At 47.8% G+C, this 17,510-nt stretch overlaps 1 protein-coding gene across 1 annotated transcript; it reads left to right on the top strand.

The window, feature by feature from the left end:
* Nucleotides 1-9: 9 nt before the first annotated feature.
* TADA1 (transcriptional adaptor 1) lies at nt 10-14,834 on the top strand. Its single transcript, XM_051624763.1, has 8 exons — nt 10-118; nt 384-475; nt 1,628-1,693; nt 8,100-8,197; nt 10,525-10,734; nt 11,745-11,896; nt 12,891-13,053; nt 14,389-14,834. The coding sequence occupies exons 1-8, from the start codon at nt 45-47 to the stop codon at nt 14,539-14,541; spliced, it is 1,008 nt and encodes a 335-aa protein (XP_051480723.1). The 5' UTR covers nt 10-44; the 3' UTR covers nt 14,542-14,834.
* The last annotated feature ends 2,676 nt before the right edge of the window (nt 14,835-17,510 follow it).

Here is a 17,510-nt window from a genome sequence, read left to right as displayed (position 1 = left end):
GCGGCGGCGGGCGGGCCCCGCCGCGCCCCTCGGAGCTCCCGGGGATGGCGACCTACGTGAGCGAGCTGGAGGCGGCCAAGAAGAGCCTGAGCGAGGCGCTGGGCGAGAACGTGAAGCAGTAAGTGTGGTGGCGTGGCGGGGCGGGGGGGGGAGCGGGGCGGTAGGCGCGGCTGAGCGACCCGCGGGGCTGGGCCGGGCCGGGCCTCGCACTGAGTAACGGGAGCCCTCACAGGCCCGGCCCGGCCCGGCCCGTTACTCCGCTCCCCTGAGGGCCGCGCGTTTGTGTCGCGGCTGTGCGGAAGGGCTGGAGGGCGGGGGGTGAGCGGTGGGCCCAGGAACAGCGCTTCTCGTCCGGTGCTGGCACTGTCCCCGCGCTTCCCCAGGTACTGGGCCAACCTGAAGCTCTGGTTCAAGCAGAAGATCAGTAAGGAGGAGTTCGACCTGGAGGCGCGCAGGCTTCTCACGCAGGACAATGGTAAAAGGACACCTTGTGTTTGTCTTCCTCCTGTCCCTAGTGCTGTCTTGTGCCTGCCAGGCCTGAGAAGCCCTTCCCTGCTGCACGTTGCTTCCCGAACAGGCAGGTGGCTCTGAGGAAAGTAAGAGCAAACAGGGCTCCAGTAGCAACAGTTTAAAAGCTGGGAGGTGCCCGAGCCTGCAGGGGAAGTCTCTTTGTGGCCCCAGCACTGACAGGCAATTTGGCTATGAGGAAATATGTAAAAAAAAAAAAGTAAAATGCACTGTTCCAGCAACCAAAATACACTTGTGGGTGTCCCTGTCATGGTGGAGCCCCAGTCCTTTCCATACTGCACTCTCCCTTGGGTTTTGGCTGAACTGGTGGGGTGGCTGAAGTAGGGGAAGAAAACCCCACATTCTTCACAGTGATTGTGCAGGTCCCCTTCCTGGCCTCTGGGGGTGGCAGGTTGGAGTGCTGGAGGGTGAGGCTCCTCTGTATTTGCCTCTGTATGGGTCTGCAAACATGGGTGGGGGCTGCTCAGAGCCTTGTGGGGGCTCCTGCTTTCTAGCTGTGTGATCCCTGCTGGGGGGCAGAGGGTTTGGCAGAGGCCAAAGGGAATTCTGTAACCTTCCAGCCCTGCCTTAGGCAGTTCATATTTTCCCTTTCTAATGTGCAATTATTCACTCTGTGTTCCAGTAACCCTGCTGTGAGGAAGTTGTATTTTATTTAGAAGGTATTTGACTTAACTTCACCTTCCTGGCATTGGCTCTTACTGGTCCGTTTCTAGTAACCCCCAAATCCCTACCCTACAAGAAGTCTGTGTGGCAGGAGGGACAGCTGGTCCTCCTCTCACAGGCTGGATAAGCCCAACATTTGTGTTGTGTGCTGTAGGGCTGGCTTGGTGTGTGTGGCAGTTGAGAAGTGACCCGAGCTGTTCTGGTGGCCTGTTGTACCCTTTGTGTGAGGTTGTAGTAGCACTTTCTGGGTCCAGTAGAAGAAAACTCTCAAAAAAAACCAAACCCAAAAAACAAACCAAACTTAAAATGGACGTTGTGCCTGTTTAGCTGAGCATGTGGGGAAAAGAGGGCTGTGGAAAGGCACAGGAGGGACTTTTAAGATGGCTTTAAGCACTGGGCCCTGCTTGCTGCTAATGGCCTGTCTGTCTTCACACAGTCCACTCACACAACGATTTCCTCCTGGCGATTCTGACCCGATGCCAGATCTTGGTTTCTGCACCAGGTGAGTCCTGAGAAGCCTCATTAAAAAGGCCTGGGCAGGAATGCTTTGCCATGTGGGTGTTTGCTGATGTTTGTGCCAAGTGCTCCCATTTTCTGGGCCGTAATATTCATGTTCTTTCTGCTATACAGGCAGAAGGACAGCAAAGTGTTGATCCAGCTGATTTCAGCAGATGGGCTTGTATGAATTTGCTGTGTGTGCTGGGTGCTGTGTATGATAAGCTGGTTTGATTCCTGTGTGGGGTGTGTGCTGGGAGCTGGTGTGTAAAGGGACATGCTGTTTTACCTTTGATCTGTGTTGCTTTCTGTGTCCCCTTTCCTCTGAACTTGGTGATTCTCTTTGTTCCTCTGCTGGGGATGTAATTTTGGGGAGCTGGATTTTCCTGACTGATCTGGGAATTGAATACTTATCTGATAGAAAGATGCTGTGAGTTCTAATAGGCAGTCTTGCTTCAGCTATGTCCAATTAACCAACCAGCTGCAGGTTGTTAACCTTCTGACTTTGTCAGCATTTAGAGCAGCTGTAGACAGGGTCGCAAGATCTTTTTTGCTTGGTCTTCAAAAGAGCTCTCAGTGCAGAGGTCTGATAGGGAGGACAGCTGAGCTGCGTTCAAGATGGGAAACAGCTGTGTGGAGAGGGAGAGCATCTCCTCCCCCTCCTTCTCACTGACCTTGGTGGCTGCAGAGCTCTTATATTCTTGTTCCTCTCTCTGGCTGCAATTGCTGTTGTGCAGCAGCTTTTTCCCCTTCTTAATTCTGTTACCTTAATTCTGGCCTTGACTCTGTCAGATGTGGGGGCAGCTTCTCACAGAAGCCACCCCTGTGGCCCCCCTGCTAGCAAAGCCTTGCCTCACAAACCCAGCACAAGTTTTCTGCAGTGAGACCATACCTGTTACTAGAGTATCTGATGTAGCTGCAGGAAGGAAAAAATGCAAAATTCATGGATTCCCACAGCTTTGTGTGGTAGCTGGTCCTTAGTTACACCAGCTGTGCTAATTAAACACTAACCTCCCTCACCTGCAAGCTTGCTTTTACTTTACAAGCCCCTTTCGAGTCCCAGACTTGTCTTGAGCACTCTGCAGTCATGTTGCTCAGAAGAGTTATGTCTAGATCTTACTGCTCCTTTGGATGGAGAGCAGTTCCAGCAGGACTATACAAAGGCAACACAAGAGCAGCCATTCCCCCTGTGAGTACCACCTGAAGTAGCTGAGTCTGGGTGGTGAGGGGAAGGAGGGAGGGAGTGCTTGTGTGCCCTGAGGTCACTGTGGGGCTGATGTGGGTGTTGAAGCAGAAGCTGTAGCCCCCCCCTCTTGCTTCTGGGGGGCAGCAGTCAGGTTAGGGCTCATCCCTGTGTGACTGGGGTTGTTATTCCTGTGTGCACCACTCTGTGCTTAATTGTCTTGGATTTCTTTTGTCTCTCTGTCCAGCCGCCTAGCCTTGTGCAGGTTTTGCAGCCAGCCAGGCTTCACTTTTTATGGCTTGAGTAGCTCAGGTTTGTCAGCAAACTCTGCCAGCTCCCCTCTGCCCCCTTTTCAGAGTTCTTCAGAAATGTGTTAAAAATAGGAGCCCCAGCACAAAGCAGCATGGTGCTCTGTAGATGTCTCCCATAAGCCTGTTATTTCCTGCCTGACCTTTTTAATTTCAAGTCCTTGCAAGGATTTTTCCTCTTGTCCCTGTCTTCCTCTTGTCCCATTGAAGCTTACTGTCCTTAAGAGCCCTTGAAGGACCCTTCTTTGTTGTGCTTCAGCAGATCAGTAATGTGCTAGCTGACCTTACCAGGTGCTGACCACCTGGTCACCTCCCATGCTTTCAGGCAGGGTTTTGGTGGCTCTGTGTCCACATATCTGCATAAACTAGCTAGAAAAAAATTGTGTGTGTTCTTAAAGATACAGTTTAGTGCTCTGCAGTTAGCAGTACATGCTGCTAGTCCCTTCTGGAGTCTCTCTTACCTCTTCCTGGGCTATGGACTAGTAGTTCTGTTACACACATATTGTACTTGCCAGGAAAGTGCAGTGTGAGTGAAATACTAGGTATTATGTCTAGATATCATTTTTTCCCATTAGGTGCCAGTCTGACACCTGCTAGTTTGGGTTTTTTTCTGTGTGGTTTTTTGTTTGTTTGTTTGTTTTTTTCCTTTTTTCTTTCTTTTGCCCATGTAAGAATGGAAAGCTCACAGGCTTTTGTCTCCACCACTGTCTGCTGGGTAGAAGGTGTTTACTCTGTGATGCATGGGAAGAAGTGTGCTTGATGCACTTGGCACTCCATCTCACAGGTTGCTTAGGCTTGTACTTTCCACCTTCATGTGAGTGAGACAAGGGGGAGAAGAGCCATCTTTAAAACAGCATTTTACATTAAAAACAATATATGGCATGTTCAGCTTTAAAAGTGTACCTGATATTGTGGCATTTGGACTAGGAAACCTCGGGGAAGGTGTTTTTAAGGAGCATTTGTAACTTATGTTGAGTTGTGATAACAACCCATCTGATCCACCTTCTGCTTCCTCTGGTGGTAGTGGTGCCACCTGGGCTTAGAGGGGAAGGCTGGGTGGAGGTGACCCTTTCTGAGAAGGCTTTCTGTTTTCCCCTTAGGCTGTTGGTCACACAAGATTCTAATCCCAGTTCAGCAGCCAGGGTGGAGAGGGAGGCAAGTTCATCTATTCCAAAATGAAGGACGGCCAAGTGCTTTAGTTGCTGCTGAGAGTACAGCAGGATCCTGGGCAATCCTAAATCTGACATCTCTTCCCATTTTAAAAATGGGTGGTGGTGTTCCCTCTGGTAGCCATGCTTGTAAAGACACCATAAATAGTTGGGTGGCACCCACCTGTAACCTAGCTGGGGAGCTGTGAAAGTGCCTGAAGAACTTCCCAGAAACAAGCCATCCAAAATACTAGGGAGTGCACTAATGGTGACTTCAGGCTGGCTGTAGCAGCCCGAGTGGTGTGTTGCACTTCCCATTACAATAGAATTGTTTAATTTGGTGGTCCCTTTTTACCAATACCTTCAGAAGTGCTTTTCTGAATTTTTATGTCTATGGTTTTTCTTCCCAAAAAAATTCCATCAAGAGGAGCTCCAGTTCAAAGCCTTTCTTAACCTTGCATGGACTTGTGTGCTAAGCTTGGTTGTTGGACAATGGCAAGGAAGCAAGTTGGCAAGGGTTCTTGAGTTAATACACACCTCACTTGAACTGTTACCTCCTTCCTTAGCTAAATGTTAACAATAAAACTGAGACAATTGTAGGTGCTTGAGTTAATGATGTAAAGATTTAATTAATCGTTTGGCAATCTGGAGCCAGCTAAGGGGTGGTTCAGTGAATTGCAACTCTTGCTGTGATATCGGGAGCATTTTATGATATCAGGGCTGCTCAGAGGCTTTGCTTGAAGGCTTGCTAGCTGTGAGACAGGCTGGGGTTGCTTGTGTTCTGCTTCTCTCTGTAGAGCTGGGAAAGGAAGAAAAGGAGGAAAATGGGAGTGTGAGTTGTTGGCAGAGGAGGAGGAGGGTCATCAGGGTATATTGGACTAAACCCTTGCAGGAAGGTAACAAAATAACCCACCAAACCACCAACTGAAGATCAAATAAACAAGAGTGAGAAAAATGCACATTCCCTGTGCCTGGTTGCATTTCTCTGTGTATCTTTGTCCTTCCCTCCTGTGTGGTGCTGGTGCAGCACATGAGGAAAACCTGTCACACTCTGCCTGGACTGGTGGGGCTGTCACTGCAGCTCTTAGAAGAACATTCTTATCTGCTGCTCATCTTTGAAAGCATATCAGCAGCTATTGTGGCTTGTTAACTGCCAATTCTCTTGCTAGCAAGTTTAAAGAAAAGCTGCTAATATCTCAGGTTTCACTCCTGAGCTGACCTAGCCTCATCATTTGTGGCCAGTGTGGCAAGAGCTGGTTTTCTTAGAATACTAGAGGGAATTTTTTCTGTCTTCATCTAGTGCAAGCCAGGCTTGGTAATGGGAAAACCTGGAAAAGGAGGGGAAAAAAAATAAAAAATAAAAAATATATCTGCTCTGGACTAGTTATAATGGGGATAGGAAATAGTATCTCACCTTTCTCTTGTTCTTCTAAGCCAAGTCTGACCAGGTTTTTGTTAAATGTGCAGGCTGAGATTCAGTTAAGTTGCATCTTTCAGGGTCTACTGTCAAAGCCTAAAAGTTTACTTGCCATTTAGTTTGGAAGTTAATGCTATTTTTTTAAAATAAGCCTTTTTTAAATTTTGGACTCTGCTATAACTTATTCATCTGTCATGCATAGTCAGATAAGAGGGTGGTTCCATTTTCTGTCTCTGTCTGTTCCACTTTTTCCATCCCTGCCAGCAGTCACTGTTAGCTAAGGGTGCTTCTGTAAGTGAAGCTGCAAAGTAGCTGCATGAGGCTTCTGACAGGGAGGGGACCCTGGGGTGGGGTGACATCCCCAGCTAGAGAAATGTGCTTTTATTGAAAGCTTTGAAATGGACCAGGTGGCTTCTGTGTCTGTCATCAACACACCTTATCCCCCCTGCCTGGAAAGGGTCTGACCTGCTGTGGAGGAGGAGAGGACTCATCTGGAAGGAGCAAAACATGCTGTGAGAGAAGTAGCATTATGTTGATAGATTCTAAGATGTAAGTGCTGAGATCTGGATGAAGGGCAAGAGCAGTCCTTCAGGTGACTGTCCACGGTGCTTTCCTGTTAGGCCTCTACTCTGGTGTTGTAGTGATGAGTAGCAACACCAGTTGTATCATTTTTGGACATGGTTTATTTATTATCTCAATTTCCACCTGTTTTGATCAGTGGCTTTTGACAACAGGGTTTGTTGTAGACTGTTGGGTTTTGCCTTACCTATAAGATCTAACTAAACTTTTTAATAACCTTGGTTTTTATAGGGAGAATATGCCACCTCTCTATAGATTGTTTCTAACCCCTTCTTAGCAGCTACCATTTAAAACGTTCAACTAAATCTTCTGTTTTAGCCTGATCCAACATTAATAGCTTGGAAGTTTTTTCATGGCAGGGGACACTGTGCTTGTGCACCAGCCAGGAGTGTGGGAAGCTCCATGTAGCCAAGGACTTCCAGCCAGTGTTATTCTATAAATAGTGTAACTATGTGAATTCTGGATTACAGCAAATTAAAGACCAGTTGTGGGAGCTGGACGTAAATGTGCTGGTGGCTGTAAAGCTGGTGTTGAGCCATGGCAGCCTGTGGTACCAGGAGAGAACCAGAGCTGATTGGTTATCAGTGCCAGGTGAATGTGCTTGAGGCTGGCTGAGCTCTGAACAGTGAGGGGTGGGATAGCTGCTGTCACTTCCCATCCCTGTGTGGAGGAAATGGCAAATGCTTTCTCAGGTGTGGACAGGGAATGTCTGAGACAGCACTGCCTGGCAGCAGAGCTCCAGCCTCCACTTCGGAGGGGACAGAAGTACCTTCAGAGCTGAGTTGTCCAGGCTGCATGGAGGTGGGCAGGGACCCTGGCACAGGGCTCACTCTGCTCCCAAGGAAAAAGGGTGGGAGGAGGCTGCTGCTGACACAAAGCAGAGGTTGCCTCTGTAGCCACAAGAGGGCTGTCTAGTCTTTGGGTTGTGCTTCTTGTTCACTGTCAGCAAGTGCGTGTGCGAGGCTGTCCTAAGCCCCAGTGCTGCTGAGGGAATTGTGCGGGGATCCTGTAAACTCATCAGATAACCACGCAGCTGGGCTGTCCCTGCCAAGAGCTGCTGGTTATCAGGATGTGGTTTGGCCTACTGTAGGAGTAGCAGTAAAACAGCACATGGGGGACATCTGAGCAGCCTCCTCAAGGTGATGAGGCTAAATATGAGTTTCTGTTGGTACTACACAGTAATCTCTCTTTCAGCTGCTTGCCAGTTCTGGTCAGTCACAAGCTCACAGCTCATGTTGATGTCATCCTGCTCGTGGGCTTGGTGGCCTTTGCAGTCCTTTCCCCCCACCCTTCTTTCCCTCAGGGATGCAAGAATGATTAGCCATGATGTTCAACAGGGGGCTGAGACAAAGCTTGCTAAAGCTGATGTACAGGCAGATGTAGCAGACTGCTCAATCCTGCTGGTTGGCATCTGACCTGAAAGTAGGTGGAAGGGGAATCCCTCTCTGGGCAAGCTCCTGTCTTCTGGATAGAACAAATTACTTTCCCTGGAGATTGTGCTGATTTCTCTCCTTTCACTGTGGGTTTGTGTGTGACAGAAACATCCACCTAAGTAATGGGTCACAAGTGAGTCAGCTATCAGGGGGCTGGCAAGGGAAAGTGAGGGCTCCCAAAAGCATTCTCCTCTGGAAAGCCACCCCTCTAGGCTGTGGATGTTGATTTTGGGTTAAGGCTTAGCTAGGGACTGAACGTTAAGGGTTTTCCTGTGTGGATGGTTTCCTCCTGGCCCTAAATTAGCAACAATTATTGAGTTGAGTTTTTTTTCTTTCAATTTGTAGAAGGTGCTGGATCTCTGCCATGGCCAGGTGGCTCTGCCACTAAACCTGGAAAACCCAAAGGAAAGAAAAAAATTTCTTCAGTTCGACAGAAGTTTGATGTAAGTGTCTATGGCCAAGTGGTCGTGGTTCTCTGACATTCTGCTGGGGGTGAAGAGCTCTGCAGAGCATGCAGGTTTTGTTACTGCCAGGGCTGGTGAAGTCCAGTGTGTGCAATGATGTGTGTCATGTTTGAGAAACAATCAAGTTCTGGTGCACTTTGCAGCAGAGGCTCTGTGCATCCCTCTGGTACTGCCACGTGTCTGTTCTACAGGTGGTTCTGTTCGCTGACAAGGTGGAAAACCAAGCAAAAAAGACCCCAGACCCCAAGTTTTTTTTCCTTCTGTTTTTTCAGCTGGATCAGCATTCCTTGTGGTTGGATGAATGCCAAAATGAGTGCAGAGGAAGAAGGGGCAGCTGTGTGGCTGGGAACAGGGCAGAGGGTGGGCGCGTGACACCCCTGGTTCTTCTTCTGTGAGAAATCAGCTTGGCTCAGCCAAAGTGCCCACCACACTTCTGGGCAGGGTAATTGTGCTTCAGAGGCTGGTGTCTCAGAGGGATGAGGCCAGCTGAAGGCTCATTGTGTTTATAAACTGCTGAAATATTTTGCAGTGTTCACAGCTCCAGCCTGAATTCTGATGACAGACTGCATGATCTTTCCATTTTAAAACTTCACCCTAACCTTTCAGTAGCAAGTGGAGGAGAGTTTGAGAAGCAAGTTGTGACACAGTGGAATTCTTGGAATTTGGTTTAGCTGGGGTACCCCTATGTTACACCACATTTCTAGCATGTGTTTATACATGTGTTCCTGGAACATTTGGTAGCAAGTGCTGTGTGAAGTGTATGTTATGGTTAGTGGGCTTGTCTATTACTAGTGGACTATTCCTGAGTCGTGTGAACTTGAAGGGCCTTGATATTCCCTGGTGTTTCCATTACTGGTCAGAATAATAGCTGTGAGTGACCACATGGCTTCATTCCAACTGGCTTCTGCTCTTCCAAACCACATTCCTCTTAAGAGTTGCTTACCTTTTGAAGGTTTTTTTTCTTCCAGGCATACAGACATGTAGCTTTCCTGTAATGAAAGCATAAGTTCAGAATTACAGGGAGGGAGATCTGCTTTCACATCACCAGTGGGTGGATTGGTTTTTCACTCTGAGTTAAATGCCACACTGTCCTTTGAATAAAGCAGCCTCGCTTCATCTCCTGAAACTAAGATGTGAGAAATCCACTCTGCTCTATAGTCATTGTTTATATTGAAAGTTTTTGTTTGTCTTGCTGTCCCCCAAGAGCCTTATGGCAGGCTCCATTCTGGAACTACTGGATTTGTGGCTTGGAAAGCTCAGGGATGGGATTTCTGGGAGTACTTGGCGAATCAGGGCCATGTTATTCCCTTGTGGGTTGGGACTGGGCCAAGCACATGTCTGGGCCCTCTGCTTTTTCCCCACTCTGCCTGGAGACTGAGGCTTCCTAGGAGCCACCACAAGGGCTCACAGCTTGAGACCCAGCATAGCAAGGGAATCATGTTGGAAATGTGTGACCTGGGACATGGGGGTTGCCACCTTCTGGTATGAATTCCTGTTCTGTGAATTTTTTTTTATTATTATTTTTTTTTTCCTAAATAGCTCAATTCTGAAAAACAGCCATAAACCATCTCAGAATCAGCAGCTGCTCAGTAACACAGCTCTGCTTAGAGTATTGAAAGGGCAGGGGGAGACTAGATTATGACATTTGGGACAGAAGTTTGGCAAAGTTTTTGTATTTAAAGCTTTGAAGACATGTAAAAATCACTTAAGAATGACATAAGCTTAGGACCATGGTTTTTAATCTTGATGGAAACTGTACAGTTAGTAAGTAAAAATACACAAGATAAAAAAAAGACAAGAACCCTTCAGCATAGAATGAGGTGACTGAGCAATGTGAAAATCATCACTGGCCTGGATGGCATGAACAGTTGAAAGGGAAACTGACTGACCACATTTGACACTTAGGGGAGAATCTAATTAATCTACAAGGTTGGAAGTACAGAGCAAAAGAGAGGAGAGGAGAGGAGTCTTAATGTGGTGTGTTGTTACACCACAGAATTTCTTGCTGCAGGATGTTGTGGATGCCGAAAGTTTAGGTGGTCCAGGGTGCTGCTGGATGAGTCCATGGGCTGTTTTTAATAAAAGTATCACAGAATGTACACCAACACTGGGTCTGAAATTTCTTCAGTCACAAATCATTGTGGCCTGGAAGAGTATCCTGGGGAGGAATATTGCTCTGCTTGTCCTACTGTGACACACTTTTATAGGTGTTTGCTTTCTGACTGGAGAGGGCATGTTTGGCTAGATGAACCAAAGGGTCTGACCAATATGTATCTTCTTAGACTCTAATGTTGTGTTGGTAACAGCACCGGTTCCAGCCTCAGAATCCTCTGTCTGGAGCCCAGCAGTTTGTGGCAAAGGATCCCCAGGAGGATGATGATTTGAAGCTGTGTTCTCATACCATGATGCTTCCTACACGTGGCCAGTTAGAAGGAAGGATGATCGTAACTGCCTACGAGCACGGGCTGGACAATGTCACCGAAGAGGCTGTGACAGCAGTTGTTTATGCTGTGGAGGTGAGACTGGGCTGGGCAGTGGTGCTGCTCTCTTTACACCAGCAACAAAAGGCTCTGGCTGCTGGTATGGGGCAGTGTCCCTTGGGGGAGAGGAAACCTGCTTCTTGCTGCCGTTTGCTTTGGGAGGAGTGAGGCGAGACTCAAAGGGCATCCAGGTTTGTGGCATTGCAGATGTAAAGTCTTGGATTTCTGCCTGCAAGTGTGAATTCTGGGGGTGTTTGTATAGGAAGAACTCCAGGCATTCTTCTGCAGCTCCTGTCACTTAAAAGCAGAGAAAGAACAGGAGCTCCAGCTTGAACAGTTCTATTAAGTGCAGTCTGTAACAGGGGCAAGTATCTGGCATGGAAGCACAGTGACAGAACCAGGTAATACCTGCAGGTGAAGTGCCTGCTGCTGCTAGTTTTGGCCATCAGTGACTGGACATTAGCTGACATACCCCAGGAATGATACAGCTATTACTTGGGGCGTTGAGGTGTGGATAATTTTCTGGAGCCAAGAAGTGGAGGCAACCTGAATTCCCCATCTGGGAGCAAAGCCAAATTAAGAAGCAGTTGTCTGCTTGTTTTTTTCAGGCAGTTGCTTCTCCAGCACTTTCCAGGCAACTGAACAGTCTAAAAAAGAAGAGTGGTTTTTCACTGTAGTTTTAGGGCCAGTATTTCAGTAAGAGTATAACGTTGGCTGCCAATTATGAAATCTCTTAATTCTTATCAAAGGGATCAGAGGTTGGGAATTTCCTAGCATTTAAGAAACTTCTTTGACATTTGAAGCAAAGCATCACATCTTAAAGTATAGTTCACAGGCTAATGCATGCAGTGCTCTCTGTCTCCAGCTGTACCAGACAGGCAAAACATCCTGTCCCTTGTCCAGGTCTTGATTCCTGTACATCTTTGTGACCTCAAGGTCACAGCATCACTCCTAGGGCCTTTCCCATTGGTGAGGCCCTTCTCATAGCTGTGACTTGGAAGGGTGAATAAACTGGCTTGTGTAATAAGGTTGTTTTTTCACTGCAGAACCATCTGAAGGATATTCTGACATCTGTGATTTCCAGGCGGAAGGCCTATCGCCTGAGGGACGGCCATTTCAAGTACGCCTTTGGGAGCAATGTCAACCCTCAGCCCTACTTGAAGAACAGTGTTGTTGCTTATAACAACTTAATTGAGTGGTAAGGAGCTCTCGGCATGCTGCTACTTTCACATGCAATTTGCTAGTCCCAGAGTTACTCCAGGGTCCAGATTATCTTTTTACTTGGTTGAATCTCTTACTAATGGTGTTCAGCTTTCACACACTAAGGAGGCACCTGTATGGAGCACTGTCCAGCTCAACAGGCAGGGAGAATATGGGGATTGCTCAGCAGTGGAGTTCAGGACAGTGTTAAGTCTCTGTCCCTTGTCTGTGCTTGTCTATCACTTTATGAAGGTGTGACCCCCTGGCCCTCTGGGTGTTCCTAGTAATTACTGCTCTTTGGCAAGCTGTAGTGAGTGACACAGAACTTCTGCTGCTCTTTGGAAAACTGCCTCTGGGCAGAAGAGCGCTGCCTTTGTAGGAGTACTGCTGTTGTGCCACAGGACTGAAACATTGGTGAGGACCTGCAGGACACTGCCATCCTCTCATTTCCTGCATCCACATCTATTTATGGTTCCTTGGCAGGCCTTTCCAGTTAGCAGACCTTCAAGGTCATCTTGTTTTCCCAAGTCTCCTTGTCAGGCAGCTCATGCTGTGCCTCTGGCAGGGTATGTGTGTGAGAAGGCAGCTGTGTTTGTGGCAGCTTCTAGTAGTTGGCAGGAGCTGGTGGGTGTTTCAAGATCTCATTACAGCACTGCAAACACTGCAGGTGAAATCCACTCCAAACAGCTCTGCCTAACTCCTAATGTCTTTCCACTGATGTCATGAGTGCCTTAAGTTTTATGCTGGGTAGAAAATACTGGCTGCAAATAACAAGTTGCCCAATCAAGACCAGTTAAGCAGGTTTGAAGCATGTTGAGATTGCTTTGCACTATTTTTATTGAAATGGAATTGTGGAGAGATTTTAATTACGACTGAAATAAGTCATAAGGGCTAAGCCAGCTGAATCAGAAAAGCAAACGCTGGGGCCAAGCCCCTGCTGTGTGACTTCCAAAGCTGGTGCTGCCTTCCTGACCAGGTTTTCCTGCCTGCAGCCCTCCAAGCTGTGCGGCACCACCTGCTGGTCAGAGTCTGGCTCCGCAGCCCCTGCCCGACGATGCGGAGCAGCAGGCAGCCCTGCTCCTAGCCTGCTCTGGAGACACCTTGCCAGCTTCCCTCCCACCAGTCAACATGTATGACCTTTTTGAGGCGTTGCAGGTAAGCTGTGGATGCTGCGCTGTCTGTCACACGCAGTGGTGCCCTGAGCACCGGCTCCCAGGCTTGGTTCTGGTTTATGTGCATGGAGGGGGATTTGATTTCTCCTTCTACAGTTTGTTTCCTTCTTTCCTCTCAAGAGGGAAGAGACCTGGGGCTGTTTAGTCTTGAGAAGACTAAGAGGGGACCTTATTAATGTCTATAAATATCTGAAGAGTGGATGTCAGGAACAGGCCAGTCTCTTTTCAGTGGTTCCCTGTGATAGGATGAGGGGAAAAGGCACCAAGTTACAACACAGGAAGTTCCATCTCAACATGAGAAAAAACTTCTTTACTGTGAGGGTGACAGAGCTCTGGAACAGGCTGTCCAGAGAGGTTGTGGAGCCTTCTCTTCTGGAGATATTCAAGACCTGTCTGGATGCATTCCTGTGTGATCTGCCCTAGGTGTTCCTGCTGCAGCAGGGGATTGGACTCCATGATCTTCAGAGGTCCCTTCCAACCCCTATCATCCTATGATTCAAATTTACAATTAGTTGGCTTTGACTTGTCCCCACTATTAGGCAGCAGTTAACACAGAGTCAGCTCATGGTTTAATGCCTGTTCTGCTCCCCTTGGTCAGAGAGTTGCTGAGGAAATCCCTGTCTCTTCTTACAGCTACATAAGGAGGGTGACCTCTTTTTGTGTAGCAAGACACAGTGATGATATCAGAACTGAGCTAGACTGAGATTTCAACAGTGATGCAGCAAAATGACTTGCCTGGCATGTCCCTTCTTACCCACCGGGGTTTTTAGAGGAATACTTGGTCCTGCTGCAGTGGGTTAGCTCTGATCATCACAACCCTGGGGAGGTGTCTGAGGTAGGCTGGATGAATCTTCCTATGGAGATGTATGCCTGTGGTTCCCTCCCTCTCTGGCAGCTCTGGGGACACCTGAATGTCTAAAATCAGCTGTGAGGAGTTCCCCCTTGGTCCCTGCTGTTGTGAACAGACCTTGGGATGTTGTCTCAAGGCCATGAAGGCAGACCATTAATTGTAAGAGTGCAGTCAAGCATTTGTCTCCTGTGTTTAGTCAGATAGAATTGCTGTGTGTAAGATGTTGATGACGTTGTTTGTCATCGCAAGAGCAAATTTGACAATTTCCTTACAACCTGGTGTAACAGGTGGCTGTTCTGTGCTGGCAGTGGGCAGTGCTGGCATGATGCAGCTCTCCTGTGTGGCAGCCTGTGTTCCTGCTCTGCAGGGCTGGCTCTCTGATTGTCCTGTAGCAGAAGGGGGTTCTTCCATGGACAACATGGGGAAATGTGTATGAAAGCATGAAACTTTTCTAATGTTTATCTCCAGGTCCACAAAGAAGTTATTCCTGCACACACTGTCTATGCTCTAAACATTGAGAGAATTGTCATGAAGCTCTGGCACCCAAACCATGAGGAGCTGCAGCAGGACAAAATCCATCGCCAGCGCCTGGCAGCAAAGGAGGGCCTTCTGCTCTGCTAGAGCTTGGCAGCCCTGCCAGGCCTTGAATGGCCATGGTGCTGTTCCTTGGACTTGACCTTCAGATGCTTCTTACAAACCTGTGTCAGCATTCCAAGGATGATGTAAGCTATGAGTCAACTTTTCCTATGGAAATATAACTGAGGTGTGATACACCTTCTCTGCTTCCCCAGAGTCACTTACTGTGGAGTGTTTTCTGCAATCCCACTGAACTGGAAATGAGAAACAAGGTATTTGTTTGCCAAGACTGTTTTCTAGGAAAAATAAATGTGAGGGTGGAAAGAGTTGGATTTAAATAGGGTGCATTTATGTTTTCTTTTGTGAGCATGGGAAATCTACCTCCTCGCCCTCCCTTCTTAGGTAGTTTCCCTTCTGAGCTCAGTCTTCAAGGGCCTTGTACAACTTCTGGTGCAGTTGATGGGATCCTTTTCCATTCATTTAACTGGCAACAGGGTGGGCTTTTGTGAAAATGAGCAATTCTGTAAGCTGACATAGTTCCTCTTCTACCAGGAGAACTTCTGATTAGAAGCTCTGAGAAAACAAGACAAAAAGGGAAAGGTCATTTCTAGCCTGCCTTTTGAACTGTTTCTCATCGTGGAACATGAAGGTGTCCACTATTGTAGGAATTCCTCACCAGTTATCAAAATAGGTAATGAAATCAGGGTTGTGAGTAATGTGTTGCTGTCACCCTAGTCCTCACCCCTGTCTGTAGTAGTTGTGATCAGAGACTAAGGAGTTGTGGGACCTGGTACAGTACAGCTGATAATTTAGCCACCCCAGCAGGCAGCTTGACCACCCACCTTGTCCCTGAGGTGGGACAGCAGCTCCCCAACACAGATACCAGTTCACTGTCTTAGTGTTGTGGCCTCCTTGGATTTGCAGCATGCACAAGATGTCTCGCATTACTTTGTCATAAAAACATGCACCCACATGTCTCCACAATGTGAAGCTGTGCAGATCACTGTATGAAAGGGGACATTTTCACTTGCTGGGTTTCAGGAGCTCTCTGCCTGAGTCGGCTCTCTGCTCCTCAGATGCTGGAGGGACCAGGCTTATTTTAACAGGAATGCTATTAAAATATCTTAATTACTATATTACCTGTTGTTAATCACACCTGTGGAGGTACTTACTGAAGGATGACTTTGCTTGTTGTGCCTCCAGACAGCAGAATTGAAACAGCTTCCTCTGGGGAAATAAGAAAGGGGAAGCTTATGGTTCCCCTCCATTCTAGTTTTCTTCTGTCCTGGAATTATTTGGATAGGAGAGCTGTCATATTGCCCCTTTCCTGTGCAGCCTCCTTCTTTACTGCTCCTCCAGGGAGCAGATTTCTTTTGGTCCCTTCATCTTAACTGCCATTTTTTCTGTCCTGAAGCATCCATAGCTGTTCAGAGTGAACCTTAGCTTAAAAAATTTACCCCAGTAGCTTTTACATGAGAGTTTTTAAAAGCCATATTGAACCCAAGGAAATGTGTGTGGTGAGATCATCAAGTCAAGGTATGGACTGGGGTGTGGGTGGGGGATTTCCCAGATAATTGTTATGTTTCTGGTGTAGAATGAAAGCATTAAGTTTGTTTGCTAGAAACTTGGGGGCAGCTCTGAGGATTTCAGATCTGAAGCAAGCATGCAGCCTCCGACTGCATCACGAGTGAGTTCTGAAACAAAATACTGTGTGGCACAAGAAGCTCCTCTCTCTGCTGTTTGTATGTGCTGAGGGGAGGCTCTGCAGACACAGCCTCAAGTGCTGAAGAGCTGAGTCAGCCATTCCACACTGAAAAAAGTGAGCTATTTGGGACATAGAAAACAAAGGTTCGAATAAGGAAATCCTGTCAGCCTCATTTCACACATGGGAAAACTGAAAGGCACATCTCGATGCACTTTCCCACAAAGAGTGAGGTCCTGTGAGAAGTGGTGCTTCATAGATGTCTGGGGTAATTTAGCTGGGACACCTGGAGGCTGCTTTGTCCAGCCCCTGCTGAAAGAAGGGCTAAGTTAAAAGTTAGAGCAGGTTGTCTGTCTCTGAAGATGGCTCCAGAGAAGTGGTGGCATTTCCTGTTCCAGTGTGACTGTGCTGACAGGGAATGTTTTCCTTGCATCTCATCAGAATTTCTCATGTTGTACCTGTGCCTGTTGCCTTTCAGCTTTACCTGTGCCTCTTTTCGTGTCTCCCCATCAGAGAGCAGCAGGTATCTGCCAGGTCTTTCCTGCAAAGCTACTTTCTTACCTGTTGTCTCCAGCCTGTTCTGCTGCAGGGGTTTATTCCACTCCAGTCAGTGGTAGGACTGTATGTTTGCTGTTGAACTTACTGAGTTTCCCCTCAGCCTGTTTCTTCAGCTTGACCCGTTCCCTTTGAATAGCAGCTCTGCCCTTTGGTGTATGAACCACTCCTCCCAGTTTGGTAACATTTGCAGCCTTGCTGCCTGTGTGCTCCATCTTACCATCCAGCTCAGCAGCAAACATACTGCAGCATAATAAGCCTGGGGATTGACTCCTGTGTTGGTCCCAAGAATGAGTGCCACTAGTAACCAGCAGCCAGATGGACCCGCTCTTTGTGGGAAGGTGCAGTGAGATGTGCCTTTCAGTTTTCCCATGTGTGAAATGAGGCTGACAGGATTTCCTTATTTGAGCCTTTGTTTTCTAGCAGATGAGGTTTAACAAGACCAAGTGCCGGGTCCTGCACTTTGATCATAGCCCCATGCAAAGCTACAGGCTTGGGGATGAGTAGTTGGAAATCTCCATGGTGGAGAAGGACCTGGGGCTGCTGGTTGAGGGCCAACTTACCATGAGCCAGCAGTGTGCCCAGGAAGCCCAACAGCATCCTGGTCTGCATCAGGAATACTGTGGCCAGCAGGAGTAGAGAGGTGATCATGCCCCTGTACTCAGCACTGGCGAGGCCTCACCTTGAGTACTGTGTCCAGCTGTAGGGCCCTCACTACAAGAAGGGTGTAGAGCTGCTGGAGCATGTCCAGAGAAGA

The sequence above is a fragment of the Apus apus genome, chromosome 7, assembly GCF_020740795.1.
Source record: "Apus apus isolate bApuApu2 chromosome 7, bApuApu2.pri.cur, whole genome shotgun sequence".
NCBI classification, from domain to species: domain Eukaryota; kingdom Metazoa; phylum Chordata; class Aves; order Apodiformes; family Apodidae; genus Apus; species Apus apus.
This window is presented reverse-complemented; position numbering and strand designations above follow the sequence as displayed.